Source organism: Festucalex cinctus, chromosome 1 (assembly GCF_051991245.1).
Source record: "Festucalex cinctus isolate MCC-2025b chromosome 1, RoL_Fcin_1.0, whole genome shotgun sequence".
NCBI classification, from domain to species: domain Eukaryota; kingdom Metazoa; phylum Chordata; class Actinopteri; order Syngnathiformes; family Syngnathidae; genus Festucalex; species Festucalex cinctus.
Window position 1 is genome coordinate 8,731,345 of NC_135411.1, and position 26,401 is coordinate 8,757,745.

The 26,401-nt window shown below is 43.8% G+C and overlaps 1 protein-coding gene across 1 annotated transcript in view; it reads left to right on the plus strand.

Annotated features, from left to right (window-relative positions):
* The first annotated feature begins 7,352 nt into the window (after positions 1-7,352).
* The window catches only part of ptch2 (patched 2), a 53,144-nt gene continuing 34,095 nt past the window's right edge, over positions 7,353-26,401 (plus strand). Inside the window, exons 1-2 of the mRNA XM_077514740.1 lie at positions 7,353-8,005; positions 10,221-10,413. Of these exons, the coding sequence (XP_077370866.1) occupies positions 7,862-8,005; positions 10,221-10,413 (337 nt within the window). The 5' untranslated portion in view covers positions 7,353-7,861. The remainder of the gene's footprint in view (positions 8,006-10,220; positions 10,414-26,401) is intronic.

Genomic DNA, 26,401 nt, shown 5'->3' on the forward strand with positions numbered 1-26,401 from the left:
GTACTTTAATTTGGCACAGTGTGCGCAAACTTGGACTAAAGTGGCAAATAATGTACACTAACAGGCAAGGAAGGCAAGTTTATTTGTATAGCACATTTCATACACAAGGCAACTCAATGTGCTTTACACTGTCATGGTTCGGTTCTCAGCCTGTTGTGCTTTTGTGTGTGTGTGTGTTCCAGTGCTACCAACGAGGGGGGCGTTCCCCAGCCCCGCACCTGCATCGCGTTTGCAATCATGGCTTTAAAAGGACTCCGAGCAGCACAGCCAGCTGTCGGATTATTATTTGCTCATCTTCGTGTCCAAGTGTTCTCCGCGTTTCCTTGTTGGTAAAGTTTTTGAATCTGCCGTCGTCTTTAGTTTACTTGTATTCACGTGTGTGTTTCCGCGTCGCCTTTTGTTGTTATTCTCGTGTGATTGATTCCGTGTACATTTCGTGTCGTCCTTGCCGGGTGCAAGTGATTTAAGTTTTTCTAGTCCTTGCTGTTAGCAAGTGTTTTTTGTTACGTTAGTTCTCCTTGCCGTTTGCAAGCGATTTTGGTTATGTTAGTTTTCCTTGCAGTTGCAAGCGCTTTTTGTTACATTCGTGTTCCCTGCCTTTTGCAGGAGATTTGTGTTTTCCAATTCCTCCTTGCCTTTTGCAAGTGCCTTTTGTTACTTCCGTGTCCCTCGCCTGTGTGCAGGGACACCTCTGTAAATTTCGCCTACTTGCCTGCGAGCAAGCTTTGTTCATTCGGTTCAGCCAAAGTGATTAAACGAGATTGTTTTCCTCCTCTGAGCCTGCCTTTTTGGGATCTCTTCTTTATCGACTCAGCCGAGTCCTTACAGAATAATCCGACCATGGATCCCGCAGACTCGGAGAAGGTGAGACGGGCTTTGACCAGTCAGGGACAACGGGTCGGGCAAACCGAGACCACCTTGGCCGGTCTTCAAGAGGTGGTGGGTAGACTTGCTCTTCGTTGTGAGGAGATGTTCGGGAGACTCGAGCAGCTCAGTTCCCGCGGGGTGCAGACACCGGAACTTCCGCGTTCGGATACTGCCATGTCGGCGCTCCCGGTTACGCAGAGAGAACCCGTTTTGCCCCACCCGTCACGCTACGATGGACATCCTGGAGGTTGCGGTCAGTTTATTCATCAGTGTTCACTCATTTTCGACCAGCAACCATTTACTTACGCTCTAGATCAGTCCAAAGTCGCGTTCGTTATGAGCCTCCTGACTGGTCAAGCCGCTACCTGGGCCATGGTGGTGAGCAACGCGCGACCAGACCTTCGGTCCTCTTTTCCCAATTTTGTTAATGAATTTGAACGCGTGTTCGATCATCCGGTTAGGGGGAGAGAGGCCGGGGGTCGGTTGCTAGATTTAGTACAGGGGGAAAGATCGGTCGCTGAGTATTCCATCGAGTTTCGTATTCTGGCCGCCGAGAGCGGATTTGGAGACTGTGCGTTGCGGAGTGTTTTTCGTCGGGGACTGAATACACAACTCAAGGATGATCTGGCAGTCCGCGACGACACGAGCTCGTTAGAGGGTCTCATTGAACTCACGATCCGTTTGGATAATCGGATACGGGAACGGGACCGAGAACGTGCTGTTGAGCGGCGTGGAGTAGCCGCGAACGAGGACTTGTCCAGACTCTCCCTCCACGACGTCGCTGAAGCACGCACCCTTTCGGGACCTCCGGACAATGGAGGGGAGCCCATGCAAATGGGTGGTGGACGCCTGCACCCAGAGGAGCGTCGTCGCCGGTGGCTCGCCGGAGCCTGCCTGTACTGCGGTCAACCGGGGCATCGAGTGGCGTCATGCCCAGCACGACCGTCCCGCAAGACGCGACCGTCCGCTCGACTGGGGGGCCGGGCCGATCAGCTCCTGAAGGCCGAGCAGGAAGCAGACCAGGGTAAGCATGAACCGGGGGGAACCGAACCAAGCCCACCGTCAGGGTCGTCACTCAGTGATAAACGGCTAGAATTGTCGGGGGAGCTGTCGGGATACGGGTTGAGTGTGAGGGTGTGTGCGTTGATCGATTCCGGGGCAGATGACTGCTTCATAGACCCGTGTGTGGTGGAAGCGTTAGGAAGCCCGATAGAGACCTTAGAAAAGGTTAAAAAGGTTTTCGACCTCAACGGGCACCCATTGGCGGAGGTACGACAGTCTACCGGTCCTCTGAACTTGAAACTCTCGGGAAATCATGAGGAGAGAAGGAGGTTTTTTATTATGCCTTCCCGTTCTGCGCCCCTAGTGTTGGGCCTCCCATGGCTTAGAACGCATAATCCAGATATCGATTGGGAAAAGCCGGCGTTGGAGAACTGGAGTCCCTTCTGCCATGCCCACTGTTTGAGGTCGGCAGGAGGGACATCGGTGCCAACGAGTTTACCTACAGAATCGGTATGTCTAGATAACGTTCCCGAGGAGTATCATGACTTAAGTAAGGTCTTTAGTAAAGATCGTGCACGAGCATTGCCGCCCCATCGTCCGTATGATTGTGCGATTGACCTGATCCCCGGTGCACCATTGCCGGGTTCACGGTTATATCAGGTGTCCCAGCCGGAGCAAGACGCCTTACGGGAGTATATTACTGAGTCGCTAGCATCTGGTCAGATACGCCCGTCCAAGTCTCCCGTAGGAGCTGGTTTTTTCTTCATCGAGAAAAAAGATAAGACACTCCGTCCTTGTGTCGACTATCGTGGTCTAAACGATATCACTATTAAGAACAAATATCCCCTTCCCTTGCTGGACTCAGCATTTGCTCCGTTGCAATCGGCCCGAATGTTTACTAAGCTAGACCTGCGGAGCGCTTATCATTTGGTGAGAATACGGGAAGGGGACGAGTGGAAGACTGCTTTTAAGACATCACTCGGACACTTTGAATATTGTGTTATGCCCTTTGGTCTGACAAACGCCCCAGCAGTATTCCAATGTTTAATTAATGACGTCCTAAGGGACATGTTGGACACTTTTTGCTTTGTTTACCTCGATGATATCCTGATTTTCTCACGCGATATTCAGGAGCATAGGCAACATGTCCGCCTGGTTCTCCAGCGCCTATTAGAAAACCGGCTCTACGTGAAGGCAGAGAAGTGCGAGTTCCACGCCAAGTCTGTGCAGTTCCTGGGTTTCATTATCGAGGGAGGGCAACTGCGTGCGGATCCGGTAAAAACTCAAGCCGTGGTCGAGTGGCCGACCCCCAAAACCCGTAAACAGCTACAACGATTTTTGGGATTCGCTAATTTTTATCGCCGCTTTATCAAAAATTATAGCTTACGGGCTGCCCCCCTTACTAAACTGACGTCGAGTAAAGTACCCTTTAGGTGGTCACCTGTTGCTGAAGATGCATTTTTGAAATTGAAACAGCAGTTTGTAAACCCGCCAGTGCTCATCCACGCTAATACAGATCTGCCTTTTGTGGTCGAGGTTGACGCGTCGGATTCAGGAGTGGGGGCGGTCCTATCCCAGCGGTCGCCAGAAGACGGGAAGCTCCACCCCTGCGCCTTCTTCTCCCGGCGACTGAGTCCAGCAGAGGCGAACTACGACGTCGGGAATAGGGAACTTCTGGCAATCGTCTTGGCTCTACAGGAATGGCGACACTGGCTGGAGGGCGCCAAGGAACCCTTTAGGGTGCTGACGGACCACAAGAACCTGGCATATCTTCGGTCGGCCAAAAGACTTAACTCGCGGCAAGCACGTTGGGCCTTAATGTTCACAAGGTTCAATTTTGTCGTGGACTACCGCCAGGGATCCCGGAACCAGAAGCCAGACGCTTTGTCCCGGATCCACGATGCGGCCACGCCGGAGGCAGGAACTGAACCAGTCCTACCCACACATTGTTTCGCGGGGGCAGTTCGATGGGAGGTCGAGAAGCGAGTCACTGAAGCCCAGGAAGGGCTCGCTGTGCCGGAGGAGTGCCCGGCAGAGAAACTGTTTGTTCCTGACCCGGTGCGGGCTGAGGTCTTACGGTGGGGGCACACCTCACGAGTGGCATGTCACCCAGGGATCAACCGGACTCTTGCCTTGATCAGCCAGCGGTTTTGGTGGGCCAACATGAAAAAAGACGTCACGGAATTCGTCAAGGCGTGTACCGCTTGTGCGTGCGGGAAATCATCCCACCAGCCGCCGATGGGACTGTTAAGGCCGCTACCCATACCGGCGCGGCCTTGGTCACACATCTCATTAGACTTCATCACCAGCCTCCCCCGGTCAAGGGGGAACACGGTCATTATGACAGTGGTTGACCGGTTTTCGAAGATGACTCACTTTGTTGCCCTCTCCAAATTGCCATCGTCCTGGGAGACTGCTCAACTCCTCGTCCGTCATGTCTTCCGTCTTCACGGCATTCCAGTGGACTTGGTTTCCGACCGGGGTCCCCAGTTCGTCTCCCAGGTATGGAGGAAATTCTGTAAGCTGTTGGGCGCCACAGCCAGTTTGTCATCTGGATATCATCCCCAAACCAACGGCCAGACGGAGAGGGCCAACCAGGACCTTGAAGCTGCTATACGATGTGTTTGCCTGCACAACCCGGAATCCTGGTCTTCGCACCTCCCCTGGATCGAGTACGCCACGAACACTCTGCCGTCCTCTGCGACAGGTCTCTCACCCTTCAAGGCGGCGTATGGCTACCAGCCACCTCTGTTCCCTTCACAAGAAGGTCCCGTCGAACTGCCCACCATCCAACATCACCTCCGGCGGGCCCACAAGGTATGGCGAGAGACACGAGCGGCGCTATCCCGCTCAGCGGCTCGCAATAAGGAGATTGCGGACCGTCGGCGGCGTCCAGAGCCCACTTACCAGCCAGGAGACAAGGTCTGGCTCTCATCCCGGGACATGCGTCTGGCTGGTTGCTCTAAGAAATTGGGTCCGCGCTACATTGGACCTTTTGAAATACTCACCGTCATCAACCCAGTGACTGTTAAACTCCGTCTTCCACCGTCTCTCAAGGTGCATCCAGTGTTCCACGTTTCCCTCCTCAAGCCAGAGACTCCCAGCCCGCTGAACCCGCCTGCACCCGCGCCGCCTCCTCCCCGAGTGATCGATGGGGATCCTGTCTACACGGTCAAGGAAATCTTGGACTCAAGGTGCAGGGGCCGGGGCTTCCAGTATCTGGTCGACTGGGAAGGTTACGGACCAGAGGAGCGGCAATGGATTCCCCGCTCCTGGATCCTTGACCCGTCTTTGCTCGACACCTTCTATGCTGCGCATCCTGATAAGCCAGGTGGTCCGCCAAGGGGCGTCCGTTAAGGGGGGGGTACTGTCATGGTTCGGTTCTCAGCCTGTTGTGCTTTTGTGTGTGTGTGTGTTCCAGTGCTACCAACGAGGGGGGCGTTCCCCAGCCCCGCACCTGCATCGCGTTTGCAATCATGGCTTTAAAAGGACTCCGAGCAGCACAGCCAGCTGTCGGATTATTATTTGCTCATCTTCGTGTCCAAGTGTTCTCCGCGTTTCCTTGTTGGTAAAGTTTTTGAATCTGCCGTCGTCTTTAGTTTACTTGTATTCACGTGTGTGTTTCCGCGTCGCCTTTTGTTGTTATTCTCGTGTGATTGATTCCGTGTACATTTCGTGTCGTCCTTGCCGGGTGCAAGTGATTTAAGTTTTTCTAGTCCTTGCTGTTAGCAAGTGTTTTTTGTTACGTTAGTTCTCCTTGCCGTTTGCAAGCGATTTTGGTTATGTTAGTTTTCCTTGCAGTTGCAAGCGCTTTTTGTTACATTCGTGTTCCCTGCCTTTTGCAGGAGATTTGTGTTTTCCAATTCCTCCTTGCCTTTTGCAAGTGCCTTTTGTTACTTCCGTGTCCCTCGCCTGTGTGCAGGGACACCTCTGTAAATTTCGCCTACTTGCCTGCGAGCAAGCTTTGTTCATTCGGTTCAGCCAAAGTGATTAAACGAGATTGTTTTCCTCCTCTGAGCCTGCCTTTTTGGGATCTCTTCTTTATCGACTCAGCCGAGTCCTTACATACACAAGGAAAGACAACACATAAGCATCAAGAAACAGTAGTTAACTCATTGACTGCCATTGACGGAAAAAGACGTCAAATAATGCATTTTTGCTGGGCTGGCAGTGAATGTGTTAAACAATGTGCCAATATATTTTGTGATTATATTGCAGCCTCCTTTTTTCCTTTTTTTTTTTTTTTTTTAAGGCAAATGTTGCTTAAAAATCCATCAATTTTGGTTACATCTCATCTTAAGTCATTGACTGCCATTGACGGAAAAAGACGTCAAATAATGCATTTTTGCTGGGCTGGCAGTGAATGTGTTAATAGGGGTGTTAAAAAAAAATCGATACGGCAATATATCGCGATACTACATCGCGCAATTCTCGAATCGATTCAATAGGCGGCTGAATCGATTTTTAAACTTCCATTTTTAATGGAAAAATATTCAACAAAACGTCTGACTTCGGGTTAGGATTCACACCTTGAGCATGGAAGAATGTTATATGAACGGAACATTAAGCCTTAATATTTTATTTTAATGCTGTTCAAACATGAAACAGATTACAACCTGTATTAGAATCAAGTTTTAGATAAATAAATAATACATGTTCATACAAATCTTACACTCTACAAGTTTACTGATTAGTATTTTCTAAATTTGAATGAAAAAAATCGCAACAATCGACTCATAAATTCGTATCGGGATTAATCGGTATCGAATCGAATCGTGACCTGTGAATCGTGATACGAATCGAATCGTCAGGTACGAAGCAATTCACACCCCTAGTAGTTAACATTCAGAGGAAGAAAAATAAAGGAAAATAGGTTACAATATCAATCTTAAAACATTATTCAACAAACTTTAAAACATTTAACATAAGGAAGTTTAAAATAATAATAATAAATAAATAGAAAAACCACTTAATTAAAGCTGTTTAAAAGTCCCTAATCAAAGGTATAAGAAAAAAGCAAAGTTTTTAACCTGGATTTAAAAGCATTTACACTCGGGGCTGACTTCACTTCTGTTGGCAGCCTATTCCATCTGTGTGCAGCATAATAGCTAAATGCAGCTTCACCATGTTTGCTTCCAACTCTGGGGTTCCACTAGTTGCCCAAGTCAGTCAGGTAAAAAAAAAAAAACAGGTACAAATGTGACAGTAACAGTGTCTTAAAAAGTCCGAATGAAGTAAGTAATGACGAAGAAACTGAATCATGTGCATAAAGTGGGAATGATGTGTACAAACAGGGAGTAATGTGCACAAACATGCAGTCAGCAAGCGAGCGTGTGCGGGCTTTATTGAAAGAGTTCCTCTCTCTCTCTCTCTCTCTCACTCTCTTGCTCTCCCTTCCCTCCCTCCTCTCTCTCTCCCTCCCAGCCCAGGCAGCAGCAGCCTGGGTGGTCTCTCGCTGCCTCTCCCTTCCCTCCTCTCTCTCTCCCTCGCTCTCCACTTTGGTGAGCTGTTGCTTAGCAGCTAATAATAGGCGATGTTTGCAAAGTAATTTGCCTCTTCCTCGGCCAATGGGAGCCGCGGCACTTTTCCATCAAAGCTCCCTTTTCAGGATTCGCTCGTCCAAATGTTGCCGCGGCGCGATCGGAGGTAGACGTGACGCGCGACCACCAGCAAGACCACCGCTTCAACTGCGACCAGTACTATCTGAGACGCCGTTTTCTTTTCTTTTTTTTTTCTTTCTTGCATGTGTGTGTGTTTTTATTCCGAACAACTCCGCGATCGAATGACGACTGAAGGATCTTTCCGGATTTGGGCGCATAATGTTGGGATGGAGTTTGGCGACTCGTTCGGCTCCACGGAAGACTAGCAGGACACTTTCTTGCATCTGGTCGGGGCCGGACGCGCTCCTCCTCTCCCATGTCGGATTACTGCGGCGCTCTGTGAAACCGCAGCCGCTTTGTGTGTCGCTTCGCCCCCCAAGCCTCTTCGGACCATGGCCTCGGACCGCGGGGTCCCAGGGGCCGGCGTCTTCGGAGGAGAGTTACCCGCGAGCTACGCGCGCTCCCGGCCGGCCGACGCGCTGCGGAGACCCGCCGGTTACTGCCACGCCGCTTTCGCACTTAAACAGATCTCAAAGGTGATCACCAAGGATTTGGTTCACAAGGGGGAGCTTGAGGGTGGTTTTGGGGGGGAGTTTAGTCTTTTCCTTGGGGGTCCCAAAACCAGCCTTGTGGGGAGCCCGCTTCCAAGGAGTCTCAATTGGATGACAAGGTTTGACTTTTTAGTATAGTTTGTGACTTCAGCATTAACTTAATAGATTTTGACTAAGCAAGCTTTTTTTTTGGTTAGTGTTGTGGGGCTTTTGGCAGGCTGTAATCCTTTACTGGGGGTCTTAAAACCAACACTTTGTGGGAGCCAACCTCCAAGAAATCTAATGTATGGATGGACTAAAGTTAAAACTTTATTGAACTTACAAGAATGAACTGATTTTATTCACGAGTGCAGGCTTTTGTTGGTTTTCGGATGTAGTCTTACTGGGGGTCCCAAAACTAGTCCTCTGAGAGGACTTCCAACAAGTCTATATACCAAAGAGTCAAACCTTGACATCACGTTAACTTCGTCTGTTTTTTGTTGTTTGGGGTCTTCTATGCAAATTTTAGTCCTATATTGGGTGGTCTGGTAACGACATCCAAGAAGTCTCATGTATAATATAACGAGACAAAAAAAAAAAAGTTAATCTGAGGAGTTAAAGGTTTAAGTACCTGCTCATTAGGCAAACCAGTCCGTTCCAGGACCCTGGTATGGTTTTACATTTTATAACAAGTTTTGTTCTCATTGGACTCAAAAGTGTGCTGTTGCACCCGAAACAGGTACAATGAAGATGGATATTGTAGAATAAGCTCATAGTTTCACAACTATCGACTTCCCAAAAGAAATATAAAATGCTTGCATTGGTTGTTAAAGGGTTTTTGAAGGGTTATTGACTCGCATTCCCGTTCCGTGTTGTCGTAATGTCCCACATCCTGCTTCTCCCGTGCGCGTGTTTCTGGCTTCATTCAGCCTCTTCAGAGCAGCACGGCGGACTCCGCCAGGCTCTTGTTTGGAAATGCGGTGGGTCCTGTGAAGGAATTCACTGATTGAGTTTGATCTGACAAAGCATCTTTTCGGACCGCCCGGATGCTTGGATGCGTTTCAGCGCCGCGCAGAGGGAGGGAGGGGAGAGAAAGAAACACGGCGGTGACAGTTGCGGCGCTCGAGAGTGAAATTTCAAGCAAAATATGCGCACCATTTAGCGAGATGAGTTGCAGGCTTGTTTTGAAGACGCAGAAGAGTTAGCAACCGGCTTGATTAATGTGGAACGCTCGGGACTTCCAGTGTGTAAATTGAAGCCATTCGGAGGCCTGATGTTGGCCCGCGACTCGTCTTTAATTGTGTTGCGTCATGGGAGATCCTGCCTCAGCTTTGGATCCGGTTCCCGTGGACGGATTATGCCGGGATCCGACGGCCGCCGATTGCTCCCAAACTGCAGACGGCACGCGTTGTAAAATCAGATGGAGGGTTGCCCTTGACTGAACCACAGTTTATTATATAATTTCTAACGATGATGCACAGTGATTGGCTGGCGACCAGTTGAGGGTGTGCCCCGCCAGCACACCCACAACCCGAGTCAGGATAAACGCAATAGAAGCTGGATGAATGGTATAAACAATGCTAGCGATGTGTGTTTGTTTACAGACTAGACGTTCGTACAGTTCTTGTCCTTTACCCAGTAGCGTTTTAGACCTCTCAAGGCCCAAGGTCTCAAGGCAGGAAGGTTCACGGAAGCCCCTCAAAAACATTAACCTGGACGACAGATAAACAAAGCTATCTTTATACTTACAATGGGTCAACCGGGAACCTGAATCCCCAAGGTAGATGCCACAATCCTGATGTCGTCTACGGGGGTTTTACAGTCGTGTCCTTGATAAGGACCAATATCAGCCATCTCTTGGGGTCCTCGACTAACAAACAAACAGTAGAAGCTAGCAAGGGTCCCTTTGCGGAGGATCTAAACTGCAGTGCCGTTGTTTTGTCACTGATATGGGTCAAAGTCAGTCATCTCACTGGGGCCCCTTCAGATCAGGCCCCTAGACAAATTGCCTGCCCTTTTGCGACATCTCTGCCCTTAGCGAAATTGTTCTCTGTACTGATCGGCCATTTCGTATTGCACAATTCTCACCGCCTTTGCCTCTGGCTAGTTCTGAACAGAAATCAAGGAATTAAAAGGGAAGCTTTTGGATCTGGCTCGTGGTTGACAGTGTCCATCATAATCCATCCTGACTGTCCTTTCCCCCTCCACTCTTCCTCTCCAGGGAAAGGCGGTAGGTCAGAAAGCCCCCCTGTGGATCCGCGCCAGGTTCCAGGCCCTCCTGTTCTCTCTGGGCTGCCACATCCAGAGGCACTGCGGGAAGGTACTCTTTATTGGACTCTTGGTTTTCGGCGCCCTCTCGGTGGGACTCCGAGTGGCCGCCATAGAGACGGACATCGAGCAGCTGTGGGTGGAAGGTGAGTTGAAATTTTTTGGGAAAAACAACAACAAAAAACGAGGCCGCCGTGCTTCCTGTGTTGGTACATTCTCTCCGAGCTGTTTGGTGTTTGTCCCAATGGGGGCTTTAACGGCAATAGTGAGCTTGTGTCAGCTCAGTTTATTGGGGCGGCACTTTTGGTGTCACATGTTGACAGATTCAAGTGTCCGTTTGGTTAAAATTGCAGGGAGGTCCCCGGTTTACGATGGCGTTCCATTACGATGGAGGTGACGTAAGCCGCAACCACTAACCTATATGCCAGCGCAGTCGTAAAGTCATGATTACGGTGAATAATTGTTGATGGTGGTAACTGAACGTGTCGTGATGTATTTCTACGCTGCTGCACAAACTAGTTCATCGCATTCATAACCTCGAAACGTTATGTTGGACTGTCCTAAAATTTGACGGTATATAGTGGATGCTTGGTTTACGCGAACTAGCACAAAATTAGACGTATGGTAAGCCAAAGTTATAAGTATAATGACTTTTTCTGAATGCATGAAAAACAGCTAGACTGATAACTGAGTGTGCCTTGTGCCAGGTGACGTAGCCTTAGACCGTGCCAAAGTCTATTGCTAACCAACGCTAACGGTAGTAAGGCCCGATTTTTGTAAATATTCGCTAAGAAAGCACTTTAATGTCTTCTTCTAATATGAAAAAAAAAAACAGGGAATACAATAGTACCGAATCGTGCCCTCTGTCTCTGCACTCTTAAAACTGCTGGGTCGAACACAACCCAATTTGGGCCAAATATTGGACCGACCCACATAATTTGACCCAACATTCTGAGTCTGCTTGTGTGAATTTGACCCAACGTTGGGTTGTTTTGTTACATTGGGTTGTTTTGTTTGGGTCAAATTCACCCAAGTAGCAGGATGGTCCAATATTTGACCCAAATTGGGGGTTTTGGACCCCGCAGTTTTTAGGGTGTAGGATAGGTTGGTAGGAAATGGGGGTGCTAAGACTGCTAGGTGTAGGTTGGAAAAGGCTGTGACTGTTTTGTTTTGTAGAAACCGCGAGTATGTGGAGTTTGAGTATAATGTAAACCTGCTAGGTCAAAAATTGGACCGACTCGGTGACTTGGGTTAATTTGACCCAATTTAGGATTTTTTTGGTTTTGTTTTTGTTGGTGTGGGACCACCCAACTTTGGATGTTTGTGTTTATGTTGGGTTGGGTCAAATTAACCCAAGTGAACGGGTTGGTCCAATTTTTCTGACCCATTTTTGACCCAGCAGTTTTAAGAGTGTCGTCTATTACTAACCTACGCTCCCATGCTATTAAAGCCGTCGTTACAGTGGATATTGGGTAGAAAATTACTTCTAGAAATCTAAAACTGTCCGTTTCAGCGAGAACCAAGCATACCGTCTTTTGCGAGATGACCACATATTCTTACGCCGCCACACAAATTAGTTCATGGCAAAAATGATCGTATGTCGGCACCGTCGTAAACCAAGTAGTAGTCGTAGTTACATCTTCAATTGATTTATCAGTTGCTATTTTCATTCGACGCGCCATATGTTTGAATCAAACGGGCGAATCTGCTCTCAGTGTCGGGTCATGGATGTCGACGGCGCTCAACTTCCCACAGCTGACGTCATGCTGGCGCTTCTTTAAGGCAGCTAACTAGCTGAGACCGAACCAACAGTGGCCTCAATTTGCATCAAGACACGATTGATTGATCGGCAGTCGGTGCAATTACGCCGTCGGAATGATTTTCATCAGCGCGAGGAGCTTCATGTGCCCGGGGCCGAGTGGAAGGCAGCGCACCTCACGTCCGCAAATGTATCTGCGTGTTATTTATTTATTTATGTTTTTTTTTTTTTGCTGGTGCAGAAGCGGCTTTATTTGGTTTTTCACACTGGCCAAAATTCCTTTTAAACCCCCAGGCTTTCAGTGCGCGGGGCTGATCCCTGCAGCAGATGGACTGTGTGAATGGTTAGCCATCTTTGAGAGAGGAGGGGGGGTGTCAGACCCCTCCCCCTCCCCCCCCACACACACACTCACCACAACCCCTCCCTCCCTCCTCCTCTACGGCTCCCTGTGTGGTCCCTAACTATTCTTGGATTCCATTCAACAAGAGGCGAGGCAGGCAGGCAGGCAGGCAAGCCCCCCAGCCGCCCCCCCTACCCCTCCCTCCTGCCTGAAACCACCGCCTCCTGCTCTACCTCCTCCTCCTTCATGAGTAGAAAAAAAAAATCTAAGTGAATGCAGCTGAAGTTTACCCACCTGTTTTGCACGCTCTAAAAGCGCCACAGCAGTTGGTGAATATAAACAGACCCGATAGGGCCTTTTTCGGCCCACCATGTCAGCAAAGGATGTTGTGGGGGGGGCAAGATGGCTCCGGCCTGAGCGGACCTGTCATAGGAGTCGCACACACTCGATATTTAATAGTTGAATCGAGCCTTATTTGTCAAGATATATTCATTATCAACAGCAACAAAAGTAGTCCGTGTTTCTTTTCCCTTTCACTTGTTAATAGTGTCGAGATTCGGGATTAGCTCTTCGGCTAATTGGCCAGGACGTTTTAAAAGAGATGTTTAGACGTTTGTGTGCCAGTTGTTTTGCTGCGGGACTGAAGGAAGGAAAGAAGGGCAGCGAGGAAGAGGAGAGTGCGGCGGTGTGTGAGGGTGAGAGTGAAGGGGGGGGTGCTTGAAAAGGAATGCTGTGCCTTTAAGAGGCCGTGGCCGTGTTTCTAAAGTTTCTGCCTGCCTTGTTTCCACCAATAGCCCATTCACAAAGCTGCTCGGGGCCTCAATGGAGAGTAAAGTGCTTGCGGGACAAGGAGAGGTTCGTTCTCGCGAGCACAAATTCAAGTAAACACTCACGCGGATGCACACAAACAGCAAGACAAAAGGACGATGATAAGACGGACGATATCGCAGCGTGGCGGGGGGCAGATCATTTTGTTTAATTTTTTTGGGGAAATTGGATACTTTTAGGAGGCTTGCGTGAGTGCGTGTAGACTAATAGTCATAGTCGCAGCTGTCAGATAGTGTGGAGCCTTCGTCACAAATTTAATATCATATAGTCAAAAGTAGGGGTGTTAAAAAAAATCGATTCGGCAATATATCGCGATACTACAGCACGCAATACTCGAATCGATTCAATAGGCAGCCGAATCGATTTTTTTAACATCCATTTTTGATGGAAAAATATTCAACAAAACGTCTAAATTTCACACCTTAAGCATGGAAGAATGTTATATGAATGGAACATTTAGCCTTAATATTTTATTTCAATGCTGTTCAAACATGAAAAATGTTGTTAAACCTGTTTGTTAAATACGGTGGCTCAGTTATAAAACTGAAGTTTCAGATCAATAAATAATACATTTTCATACAAATCTTACAGTGTACATGTATAAGTTAACTGAATGGTATTTTCTAAATTTGAGTAAAAATATCGCAACAATCGACTTGTAAATTCATATCGGGATTAATCGGTATCGAATCGAATCGTGACCTATGAATCGTGATACGGATCGAATCAGGTACTAGGCAATTCACACCCCTAGTCAAAAGTCATGGACTAAAATTTGGAATAATAATAATAATAATAATAATAATAATAATAATAATAATAAGGTTCTGCTATATTGATTGTAAAAATGTTTTCATCGTAGCAAGAATACATATGAAAATTTTCCAGATATTGTAAAATATGGTAAAAAAAAATTAAAAAAAAGAGTTCTTAAGTCAAAATATACCATATTTTTAGTATACTATTATTATATTTAAAATATATATGTATATTTTTAAATTTTTCATTTAAATTGCATTTATTTACATTTTTATATTGCGTTTTTATTGTTACATTTATTTAAATTTTACTTAAAATTAAGGTAAAACAAAGCTATATCCTATTTTCATTTTAATTTTTCTTAAAAAAAAACAAAAAAAATGTGACACATTTAAAAATATATAATTTTCAAAGAAATATACATACTCGTCTTAAAATAAAATGCTTTAAATTGTGCAAAATAATAATAAAAATAAAAATGTCCCATATATTAGAGTAATCTATGACATTATGGATATTTTAACCTTTTTAAAATTTATTATTATTCTTTTTTTGCCAAAAAAACCCCAAAACATTTAATTTATTTCATTTAAATTGTATTCGCTTTCCGCTGTTATTGTACTTGAAGGAATATCCATCCATCCATCTTCGTAAAATCCTCACAAGGGGTGCTGGAGCCTATCCCAGCCAGCTTCAGGCAGTACACCCTGAACTGGTTGCCAGCCAATCGCGAGCTACTTGAAGGAATACATAAAATAAAAATATATCAGATATTGCAGTGCAGTTTTGCATTTTTAAGAAAATATAAGGCAAAACATGGCATTTTTAGTATTGACATTAAAAATATGAATTAAATATATCTTATTTCATTAAAATTATATTTGTAATAAAATAAAATGTGCCAAATATTATAGTAAAATTGAGCTTTTTTTTTTTTGCTATTTTTTTTTTGAGAAATAAAATAGAGCATCTTTAACACAAACATGTAATTTTTAATGCAACTTAATATATTTGAACCACTTTTTTTTTGTATAGCCACTGCAATGATATTTTCGCAGCATGTTGTGAGAAAATCATATCATTTAAACATAATCCAATATTGTCATTTTACTACACTTTCCCACAAAATGATTCCAAAATGTCGTTGTTGGAATGTGCTGGCTGAGGCGTCACAGTCACACGTCGTGACGTGTTGTTTTGACAACTGTCCCCACGCCGCACGCGCTGCTCACATCTTTGTCATCTTTGTCACCTTTTTAGCGTGCACAGCCTGGCCGGTGTGTTAAGATTCCGGACTTCCTTCCTCCTGCTTGGGGGGCGGGGGGGGGGGGGGGGGGGGGGGGGGGGGGGGGGTCTTTGCTCTTCACACCTGTGCGGTAGTATCAGGGTGTTTAGTCTGATGAGGGATTTAAAGAGCGCTGAGAAAATATGACACGCACGTCCCGCATCGCTTTTGGAAATGCTGCGCGTAAACGTCGTTTGCATAAGCGTAAACGATCATTAGCCCGCTTTCAAGTGTGAAAATTTGAGCTTGGCAACGTGTGACCCAGCCGGCCAGGATTGTCCTTGAGCAGGGGGGGGTAATATGGGAGTGGTCATTTAAAAAAAAAAAAAGAGAGAGATGCAGGAAGAGGAGAGACACCCAGGAGGAGGAGGAGGAGGGGGAGGAGGAGGGGGGCGGGGATTGTTGAGACAGGAAGACTGGAAGTTTATGACTTGCTGACACATTTTCGCCTTGCCTTGTCTCGTTTTTAAACATCACAATTCTGTCAGTGGTGAGGTGTTGCTATTGAAAAAAAAAAAAAGAAAGGAAAAACTCTGTGGGGGTAGTTAAAAAAAAAAAAATGGCCTCAGTGTTTCTGTAAACAAACGCTTCCTAGCCGACTTTTAGGTGAGCCATGACAGACGCGTTCAGAGATTCCAACTGTCCAAACACGAGAGCTGGATTTCCCATATAGACGATTGGGGGCGTGGGAGTATTGGGCATCCAAATGAGCCTTGATGAGAGAAAGACGAAACTTTTATGATTTTGCTCACATGAACTCCGCCCCCTTCTAAACAAGCCAACAGCAGGTAAATGCTACAATTCATATGAGCGCGCACAGCGGCCCAGTTGGGACAGAGAAAAGGAGCTCTATGAGGCATTATTGGAGGTGAATAGTGCGCTCTGGGTGCCCCAGCTAGATAAATAAACTCCCAGCGCGCAGGGCCCGGGACCTCACTGGTCGAGAGAACAAACAAGAGCAGAGTCAGCCTGGGTCACCTCTGAATGTTTATTTCACCCCTCCATTTTTTTTTTTTTTTTTTTTTTAACACTTCATCCTTCATCTCAAGTCACACCTTGCATTTCTCGACCCCCGACCCCCAAACACATACACAGAGTCGGAGCAGGACCACCCCTCAAATAAACATCACATCAGGCAACTTTAGACACGTGTTAGTTAATATGACAAGTTGATCTAAACACACTCTACTTGCCTTTATGATATTTCTAACGATCAATTATGATGTGATTGGCTGGCAACCAGTTCAGGGTGTACTGCCCGAAGCCAGCCGGGATAGGCTCCAGCACCCCCGTGACCCTTGTGAGGAATAAGTGGTTCAGAAAATGGATGGATGGATATTTTGATTATTTCAAAAGATAAACTGCAACATATACAACAGGCTTGCTAATTGGTTAGCCAGCTAACGACATGCGTCATTTGCTGACACCCATGTCACTCACCAACCCAGACCCCGCCTTTTAAAACTATACGCATTCTAAGTCACAGACACTACAGTAGAATGTGAGGATGGTAATATTAAGTTGCTAAAAAATAGGGGTGTTAAAAAAAAAAATCGATTCAGCGATATATCGCGATACTACATCGCGCGATTCTCGAATCGATTCAATAAAAAAAATCGTTTTTTTTTTTTTTTTTTTTTTTTTTTTTAAGAGCTCAGAATTGTTCATTCGGTAGTCTTACCGATTCAACGTCTTATCATCATTGCCTTTATGTTATTTTCTTTTTTTGTGTGTGTGAATTGATTTTTAATCTTCCATTTTTAATGGAAAAATATTCAACAAAACGTCTGACTTCGGGTTAGGATTCGCACCTTGAGCATGGAAGAATGTTATATGAACGGAACATTAAGCCTTAATATTTTATTTTAATGCTGTTCAAACATGAAACAGATTACAACCTCTATAAGACTGAAATTTCAGATAAATAAATAATACATTTTCATATAAATCTTACACTCTACAAGCTTACTGATTAGTATTTTCTAAATTTGAATGAAAAAAAATCGCAACAATCGACTTATAAATTCGTATCGGGATTAATCGGTATCGAATCGAATCGTGACCTGTGAATCGTGATACGAATCGAATCGTCAGGTACTAGACAATTCACACCCCTACTAAAAAATAATACCTGCATCTCACTTGCTCGTGATTGGTTTGAATAATACTGAATCGATTTTTATCCGATTGCGCAATTTATTGATTCTGATTCCGAAAATATACGACTCCCATTTTGCTGTGTCGAAGGAGGCTGTTTGTCTACATTTCGTTCATTTGAAAATTAAACATTAGCCAATTCGTTACACAAATGTTTGCTTCTGTTTTAAGTGAAATAATTATGGATGCAACGATATTCTAACATCACGATACGATATTATCACGATATGTATTGTGGGGAGGTTGGCGATAGAAAAAAAAAAAAAGGATCACAGTGACATCATACTAAAAAAAAAACACACAATATTGTGCTTTTGTACAATACAACAATGGAAAATATTATTAAATTATTAAAAACATAAATATAACATATATATTGAGGCATTTTCTAATGCAAGCACACATTCATTTCCTACACATATCGACTCGGTTCACATGCAAGTTACGTTCCACTTCATGTGACCATTAATGTGGATTTTAAACATAGAAGGGCCAAAACATGGCTTGTGAAAATTAAACTGCACTAAAAAAAATAGCCGCCAGAAGGTGCTAGAACTGCACAAATGGAAATCAACCCGCCTTTTTTAACAGATGTGCTGCTTTTTAATATTGTGACATGATGACGACGATATATTGTGGCAGTTTTAATATTGCGATATCACGATATTGTTATCGTTACACCCCTAGAAATAATGCTAACATTAGCATGGAGTAGCTCAACTGTCATGCATTGAAACTGAATCAACAGCATCGTCGATGCTCGCCGTTTTGAGAGCACATCTGCACATGGTTCTGGGTTCGAATCTCAGCTCCGGCCATCCTGTGTGGAGTTCGTATGGAGCACAATAGCAGTTAATAGCATCCGTGCTAACCACCGGTTACATACAGTTGACGGAACCGATAAATGAGACTCGATTACTCGATTATCCCCTAATATTTGCATAAATCCTGTGATTGACTGGTGCTATACAAAATGGATGGATTGATATTTAACTCATTTACTCCCAATAACGTATAAATACGTTTTTTTAAATGTTCTAAGTGTCCCAAAGACGTATTTATACGTTTTTTTTTGTTTTTTGTTTTTTTATGCTAGAGCATACAGAAGGCTTTGATGCAGCCTCTCAACTGCAAAGAACGGTTGCAGAAATGGTAGTTATTACACAAACGGCCAGCAGGTGGCAGCAGAGCAAAGGAGATCAACCAGAGCCATGTAGAAAAAAAGCTAAATTACTTACAATTTTGAATAGATTTGTAAAAACTGATGAAACGTAGCTCTCTTCTAATGCTAATTGCTGCAAAACGGAAACAGATAGGAAGATATTTTTTTTTCATGATGAAAGAAGAGACTTTAATCTTTATTTTGATAGGTTCCATGCTTTTATAGCAATAGAACACAATATTCTGTGGGCCTTGCAAAATCTGTCAAAATCCAGTAAAACAGCCGGGAGCGAACGGGATTGCGAAATGTGAAAATGGCGGCGAGTGAATGAGTTAAGTGTAACACATATTCTACCGTTTTCAGCCCTCAAATGGAGGCTACAAAGCAACACAGAAAAAAAAAAAGCGGCATAATGAAATCTCAATCAATATAGGGTGTCACCCTTTCTTTCTTTTAGCCGACGAGCGAGCCTTTTGTCTTTGCCGTGCGCGGCGTAACGCAACAACAGTCACTTTTGAGTTTGCGCTATTTCCCTCCGTCTTTGCATCGTTGTCATATGAAAACATAGATGCAGAGGGAGACTGGATGTTGTCTTATAAGAGAAGGAGTGAGAGGGGGGTTAAAAAAAAAGAAGAAAGAAATGATTCCCGGGCTCAATAAATTCATTTCTGCTTTGAATGAGACCAGCAACGTGGAAAAATTTTGCCTTTCAGGCCGGGATGAATGTATGTTTCAACCACACATTAAGCAGTATTAGCGGTCAGTGGAGTGTCTAATGTGACTATTTTTCACAGTGGCCAGCACTGGCCGCGATTAGCATAATTAGCAGAGGCAAGCCTATACATATGGAAATGGAAAGTGCCTAAATGCCAGCCCCGGTGGAAATTTATGTGTGGCGGCTAACACCGCTGGCACATCTGAATAGAATGTAAGTAAAACAGATTTTTTTATTTTTTTATTTTTTTTTTTTTTTAAATGTTGTTTTCTACTGGAAACAGGTCGCTCTCACATGCACGTATCACTTATTTTTTTTTTGTAATTCTCCAACTTCAATGTTATCCAATATAGAGGGAGAAAAAAAGGCTTACACTGTATTTGTATAGGTAAAATAGCTAATAGTGCCAGCTTGTCTTTTTTTTTTTGTCTTTTTTTTTTTTTTTTTTTTTTTTTGCACCGCCTCCCATTCCCACTCCCACAGTCGAGTCTGGCATTGTTTTACAGGCTGGGAACGTTTTGGTCCATTTGCTTTTTGTTGTGAGGAAGAGGAAAAAAAAAAAGGAAAAACTCCCGCTTTATTTTATTCTGCTGTTTGTTGGGAAACATCTGAAAGAAATTGAAGGGTTGACTGACAACAAAAGGGTGGCTGGCGCATTGGGAGTGGAGCCGCACTCGGGAGGGCCTGCCCATCTGCTCGGGACGGCGCCGTGTGGGGCGGGTTGGACCGGGCCAGTGCTGGTTCTGGATCTGCGAGAGAGTGGACTTCCAGCTATCCATTTTCGATTGTGATTGTCCCTCGTTAGGGTCAAAGGTGAGCTGGAGTCTATTTCAGCTGACTTTGGGTGTCAGGCTGGTAGCTACCATGGCCGTGAATTTTCGGATTTGAGTGAGATTAACTCTCAGATCCACTCCCAGCCATTTTCACAAAAGCAATCCCGTTCGCTCCCGGCTGTTTTACTGGATTTTGACTGAATTTGCAAGGCCCACAGAATATTGTGTTCTATTGCTATAAAAGCATGGAACCTATGAAAATAAAGATTAAAGTCTCTTCTTTCATCAGGAAAAAAAAGTATGTTTCTATCTGTTTCCGTTTTGCAGCAATTAGCATGAGAATATAGCTAAGTTTCATCAGTTTTCACAAATCTATTTAAAATTGTAAGTAATTGAGCTTTTTTTCCTACATGGCCCTGGTTGATCTCCTTTGCTCTGCTGCCACCCAAAAAAAGTATAAATACGTCTTTGGGACAGAACATAAAAAAAAACGTATTTATACGTTATTGGGAGTAAATGAGTTAAATCAGTATATTGTCACACGTTCTTGTGTCATAGGAATGTTTGAATGGCATGTGTATGAGCATTATATTAAACTGTTAAGCCAGTGGTGTCAAACATAGGGCCGACGGGCCGGATCAGGCCCGCAAAGGGGTTTAATCCGGCCCGTGAGATGATTTTGTTAACTCTTTGACTGCCAAAAACGTTAAATGACGTATTCTAAAATCCTAATGAATGCCGCCAAAAACGTTAATTTTGTTTGTTTGTTTGTTTTCTTTTTTCTCGATGGACAGTGCAACATCTTGTGCAGTGCTGCTTTGTCACTAAACAAAAAATATTAGTGTCAAAGTCACTGTCTATCTTTTCACAAAAAGCTTATTTTTCTCTTAATATTTTTGTGTTTTCGCTTATGTCACTCAAACTACCTAATTTCAAATGGTGATTACTAAAGAACGGAATAAGGTAGAAACATTTTTCCTCATGAAAGAATGGAATCCAATCTTTCATATATTATCCACCATATTTATGTCGTCATACTACACAATATTCTATTTGCTTTGAAAGATGAGTGAAAATGCTCCAAATCGGCTGGCACCATTGGGGTTTTTTGGATAACGTTTGGCAGTCTAAGAGTTAAAAAAAAATAAAAAAATGTAATGTCGGACAAATTAATCACTCGGCCATAATCAAAATATCTAAAATTTGTAATTTCACAAGCAGTCCTCAGATGAGCAATGCAACTTGTAGGGGGGCATCGTCCTGGATGTCATTATTTTACACACAACTTAAAGTTACGATTTGTTTAATTATTGTTATTTTTATTTTTTTTAAATCATAGACATAGACTGACATAAACGTGTTAAACACGACACAAATTCAATTACTGGTAACACAAATCGATATGACAAGGATTAAGCGTCCTTATAACGTAATGAACTGCGCCACGCAATGCATTCTGGGAACAATATATATATATATATATATATATATATATATATATATATATATATATATATATATATGCAAAATAGGTCGATTTTAACACGTCCAGAACGTATACCGGCAAAGTGTTGCCGCGTTCCATTTGCATTTGTGTTATTTTTCGGAACAACATGATTACAATTGAGCTCCGTAATTTAGGGCTGGTCCAAAAATCTATGTATAAATGACGGTAATTGTTTTTAAGTTATATACCGTTATTTCACCAATGTGGCCCACTTGGTAATATATTTTCCTCCATGCGGCCACTGAGCTAACATGAGTTTGACACCCCTGTGTAAACAGCAAACAGTCAATAAAACCCATCGAGGCAGTCTATCAACGACTTTATCGTTACGTCGCTGTTGGCCTCTGACGCGGTCCGAGCTCGAAGCGAGTTTGCAAACTTGGACGCGAGATCAGGCAGACAAACCATCCTAGGTTAGCTTAGCGCTAGCTAGGCTGCTTTACACCTTGGGTTCTGCTGTTGGTCTGTTGGAAAATAAAGACTAAAATGTTGTCATGTGTTGAGAGGTTGGATCCCAAAGCGCAGACACAAATAAGATTTGAACTATTTAATCACATCGAGAGGCGTGGAACAAACTTGACTAGACGAGAAACAAAGAGAGTTGCACACAGGAACAGAGGTAATAAATCTGACAAACACAAACACTTCTCAGAATGTTACTACAGACAGAGAAACGATCTGATTGGTGACTAAGTAAAGGATTAAAGATTGACATAACATAACATCACATAGCGTATTTCCAGTTGAAACCGGATGATGGTTACATCAGTTCAGACACTTGACCTCACGGTCGCGAACCCAAACTTAACAGGTCATGAATTCAAACTTAAATGGATCGTTGGGATTTTTGGACATGAATAAGTCACCACTGGAGATGAGGATGAAATAGAGATTCATGTCAAAAAATCCGAACTACCTCTTTCAAGTAAGTTTTAAACTTAAAAAGGAAAACCTTTCCATAGGTTGACGCAGTTTCGTTAGCGTGTCAGCCGCAAATGTACACTCACAAATCGTGAATATTAGGCTTGGTAAAACACTTCGGACAACATACGGTGTAGAAAAAGCGCTATGTACTTCACGCCCATTTACAGGGTTTTCCAAAATGGTTGACCCCATTCTAAATGCCAATATCTCAGAAACTACTTGATGGATCTTAACTCATTTACTCCCAAAGACGTATTCATACGTTTTAATGTTTTTTTGTTTTGTTTTTTATGCTAGACAGAGCATACAGAAGGCTTTGATGCAGCCTCTAAACTGAAGAGAATGCTTGAAGCAATGGTAGTTATTACAAAAACGGCCAGCAGGTGGCAGCAGAGTATAAGAGATCAACCAGGGCCATGTTGCAACAAGCTCTTTTCCCCACTGTTTTAAACAGATTTGTCAATAATGATGAAACTTAGCTATATTCTCATGCTAATTGCTGCAAAACGGAAAATATAGAAATATACTTTTTTTTTTTCCTGACTCAAATATTTCTTTTGGTAGGTTTCATATTTTTATAGCAATAAAACACAATAGTCTATGGGCCTTGCAAATTCAGTCCAAATCCAGTAAAACAGCCGGGAGTGAAGGGGGTTGCTTCAGTGAAAATGGCTGGGAGTCAATGAGTTAATGAAACTAAATACACTTTATGTTGAAGGTCATAAGTTTTATTGGTTACATTTGCAAAGAAAAGTACAAATATTTGTTGGTTCTATGACAGATTTTCATAAATGTTCAACACCAAGTGGCAGGTTATATTTTGGAATTACAGCCCAAGTGCTTTTTAGGACGTTCAGAACTTCCTTTCCTGTGTTTTGTGTGAGCTCGATGTTACACACGAAAAGTTGAAACTTTGCTACACAAGCTGTGAAAATTTGAGGTCATTCCAACGAATATTGTCAAAATTATTGGCCTACGAAATTGGGTCAAACATTTTTGAAACACCCTGTACATCAGGGTTCACCAATTCCGGTCCTCGAGGTCCGGAGTCCTGCAAGTTTTTCATGTTTCCGCCCACTAGCACACCTGATTCATATCATCAGTTCATCAGCATACCTGTTAGCAATCTTCACCTTTAGTGTCAGGTGTGTTGGTAGGCGGAAACATCTAAAACCTGAAGGACTCGGGACCTCGAGGACCGGAATTGGCGAACCCTGAATTATATGATCAAATTGGATTTTTCTTTTTTTCCGAGGGGATTGTGACGTGTTTTTCGGCAAAAGTAGGGCTGGGAATCTTTGACTGTCTCACGATTCGATTCGATTACGATTTTTGGGTCTACGATTCGATTCAGAATCGATTTTCGATTCTCGGTTCAAACGATTTTCGATTCAAATTATTTGATTGACAAATGATTTCTGCTTCAATTTCCAGATATGCACAACATTGTCATGATCGACTCCAGTCTGCTTTGCAAAACAAAATGACAAATAGAGACATTAAAGTATATTTTTTTTGTTTAAACATTTATTAATTTTGTATTGTAAGTGCCTTTTTCCACAAAAAAACAGCATGTGGGCTACAACTGCCTTTTCCCCTTCTTCTTCATTTCTAATTTAAATAAAATCGATTTTTGGATATTAATATCGATTCGATTCGATTCATAAATGAGAATCTCGATTCTTTTATGAATCGATTTTTTTGGCACACCCCTAATAATTAGTAACCCATTTGAATGGATTTGGGATTCAGTGGTTAAATGGTAAACGAATATGTCAACGCGGATTTGTTGTACGAATCCAGGCACTAATAATCATATAAATAGAATTAAATATGTTTTATATTCATCAATGTATTGTTCTTGAATGAATCACATTACGAATAAATGGTTTCAAAATGTATAGCGTTACTTGGCGGCAACCAGCTTAGAGCTATGCTATGCTAACGTTAGCATTATTCCTCTCAAGACAACAATGGAGCTCAGAAGCGCATACATGATTAATTTTCTGAATAACAGAAATGCGGTCAAACAGCCATCGCGACTCGGTGGCATGTCATTTGTGTAGCAGGTAAAAAAAAGAGCCCACATGTCACTTTCAGCCCTCCTCTTCTCGGGTCTTCCTCCAGAACAGCGTGGTGCCTTTCAGAGGCCCCCCTAATCCAGCTAATCTACCACACTGAACTTTGAAGGTGGCCTGGCCTGACCCAGCGTGGCCTGGAACGGGGGACGAGGACCCGAAAACACCACCAGAACAGAAGAGAAGAGAATAGCTCCGTAAAGCCTCATATATATATATATTTCCTTCAGTTTGGGAAATCCAAGCTTTAAGGGGAAGGGAAGGGTGACGACGAGAGGAAATGACTGATGTCGTTTGAGTCCAGCGTTTACGTCGGCCCACACACGTTCATCCAAACAACTCGGGAGTCACGAAGCCACGTCGGGGCTTGTTTGACTTCACCTTGTCAGCGTTTGTAACTCTTTGCTAGAGACGCTTGAAAGACTGACGATGTTATTTCCAGGCAGCTTTTTATGTCTTTTTTTTTTTTTTAATCACACTAACAATTTAACTCCCCCTGTAGTAAAACAAGCATCCACTTGGGTGTTAAAACCTCCAGTCTCGTCACTCCAAGGTGTTTTTGCTTTTTTAATACCCTCTGAGGAGAACGTTTTCCAAGGAACGGTCTCTTTAAGGTTGCGGTTCACGTTGAGGGAAGAAGGGAGGGGGGGGGCACCGCGGTGAAGAAAGACGAGAGGAGACTCAAAGAAAAGACAAGTGGTCCATCTGGGGCCGAGCAGGAGTGAGCGAGCGCCGTGGTTTGTGAAGTTGAGGTGTTTGGGGCCGGACCAGGGGAAAGAGAGAGAGGAGGGCGGATCGGGCCGCCTGGGTGGTCCAGATGGGAGGAACGAGACACAAATAGCTATAATTTACTTCAGGAGGCCTGTAATTACAGAGCCAGAGTCTCTCTCGCCGAAGCCACCCAGTTCCTGTTGGGATCAAAACCCCGACGCTGGAGAGGTTAACGTACCGAACGTCAAAAGAAGGGTTTTAACAGATGTCGGCGGAAGAGGTTGCACTTTGCGAGCTCGCTTAGGTCTCGGTAGCCATTAGGGGACATCCATTCATTAAGAATGTCTGGAAACGATAACCACTCACATCCTGAAGCATAAATGTTGCTTTGATCCCGGTTAGTTTGCTCTCTAAAGAAGCGAAATCTTTTAGATGATAAAAACGCGGCGACTCCTGGTGACATTCTTCTTCTCAGTGCGGCTCTCCTGTGGAAGCAGAAGTTCAGAACATTCAGAGAGTGAGGTGCACGTATCGTTAAAATACGACGGCGTATTAGGGAGGGATGTCACGATAAGGGCAATATTGTGATGTGATATTAAAACTGCCATAATTATTGTCGGCGTCATGGTCACAATATTTAAAAGGAACACATCTGTTCAAAAAAAAAAGTCAGGTTGATTTCCATTTGTGCAGTTCTAGCACCCTCTAGTGGCTAGTTTATTAGTGCAATTTAATTTTCATGAGGGATGTTTTGGTCGTCTATGTTTAAAATCTATGCTAATTGTCAGATGAAGGGGAACCTAATTTACTTGTGAAGCGATCAATGTGTGCTTGCATTAGCAAGTAAGTGCCTCACTGTTGTTATTGGAGATTGTAGGTGGTTTATTTATATGCATTGCTGTTATGTACAAAAGCACAATATTGTGCTTTTTTTTTTTTTTTTTTAGTATGAGCTCTTTCGTTACAATATAACAACGCCCCCACAATATTGTGATAATTATCGTATCGTGACCTTCATATCGTGATAATATCGTATCGTGATGTTTGGATATCGTTACATCCCTAGTATTAGGGCCACGTAGAAATATATATATATATATATATATATATATATATATATATATATACAAATTTTT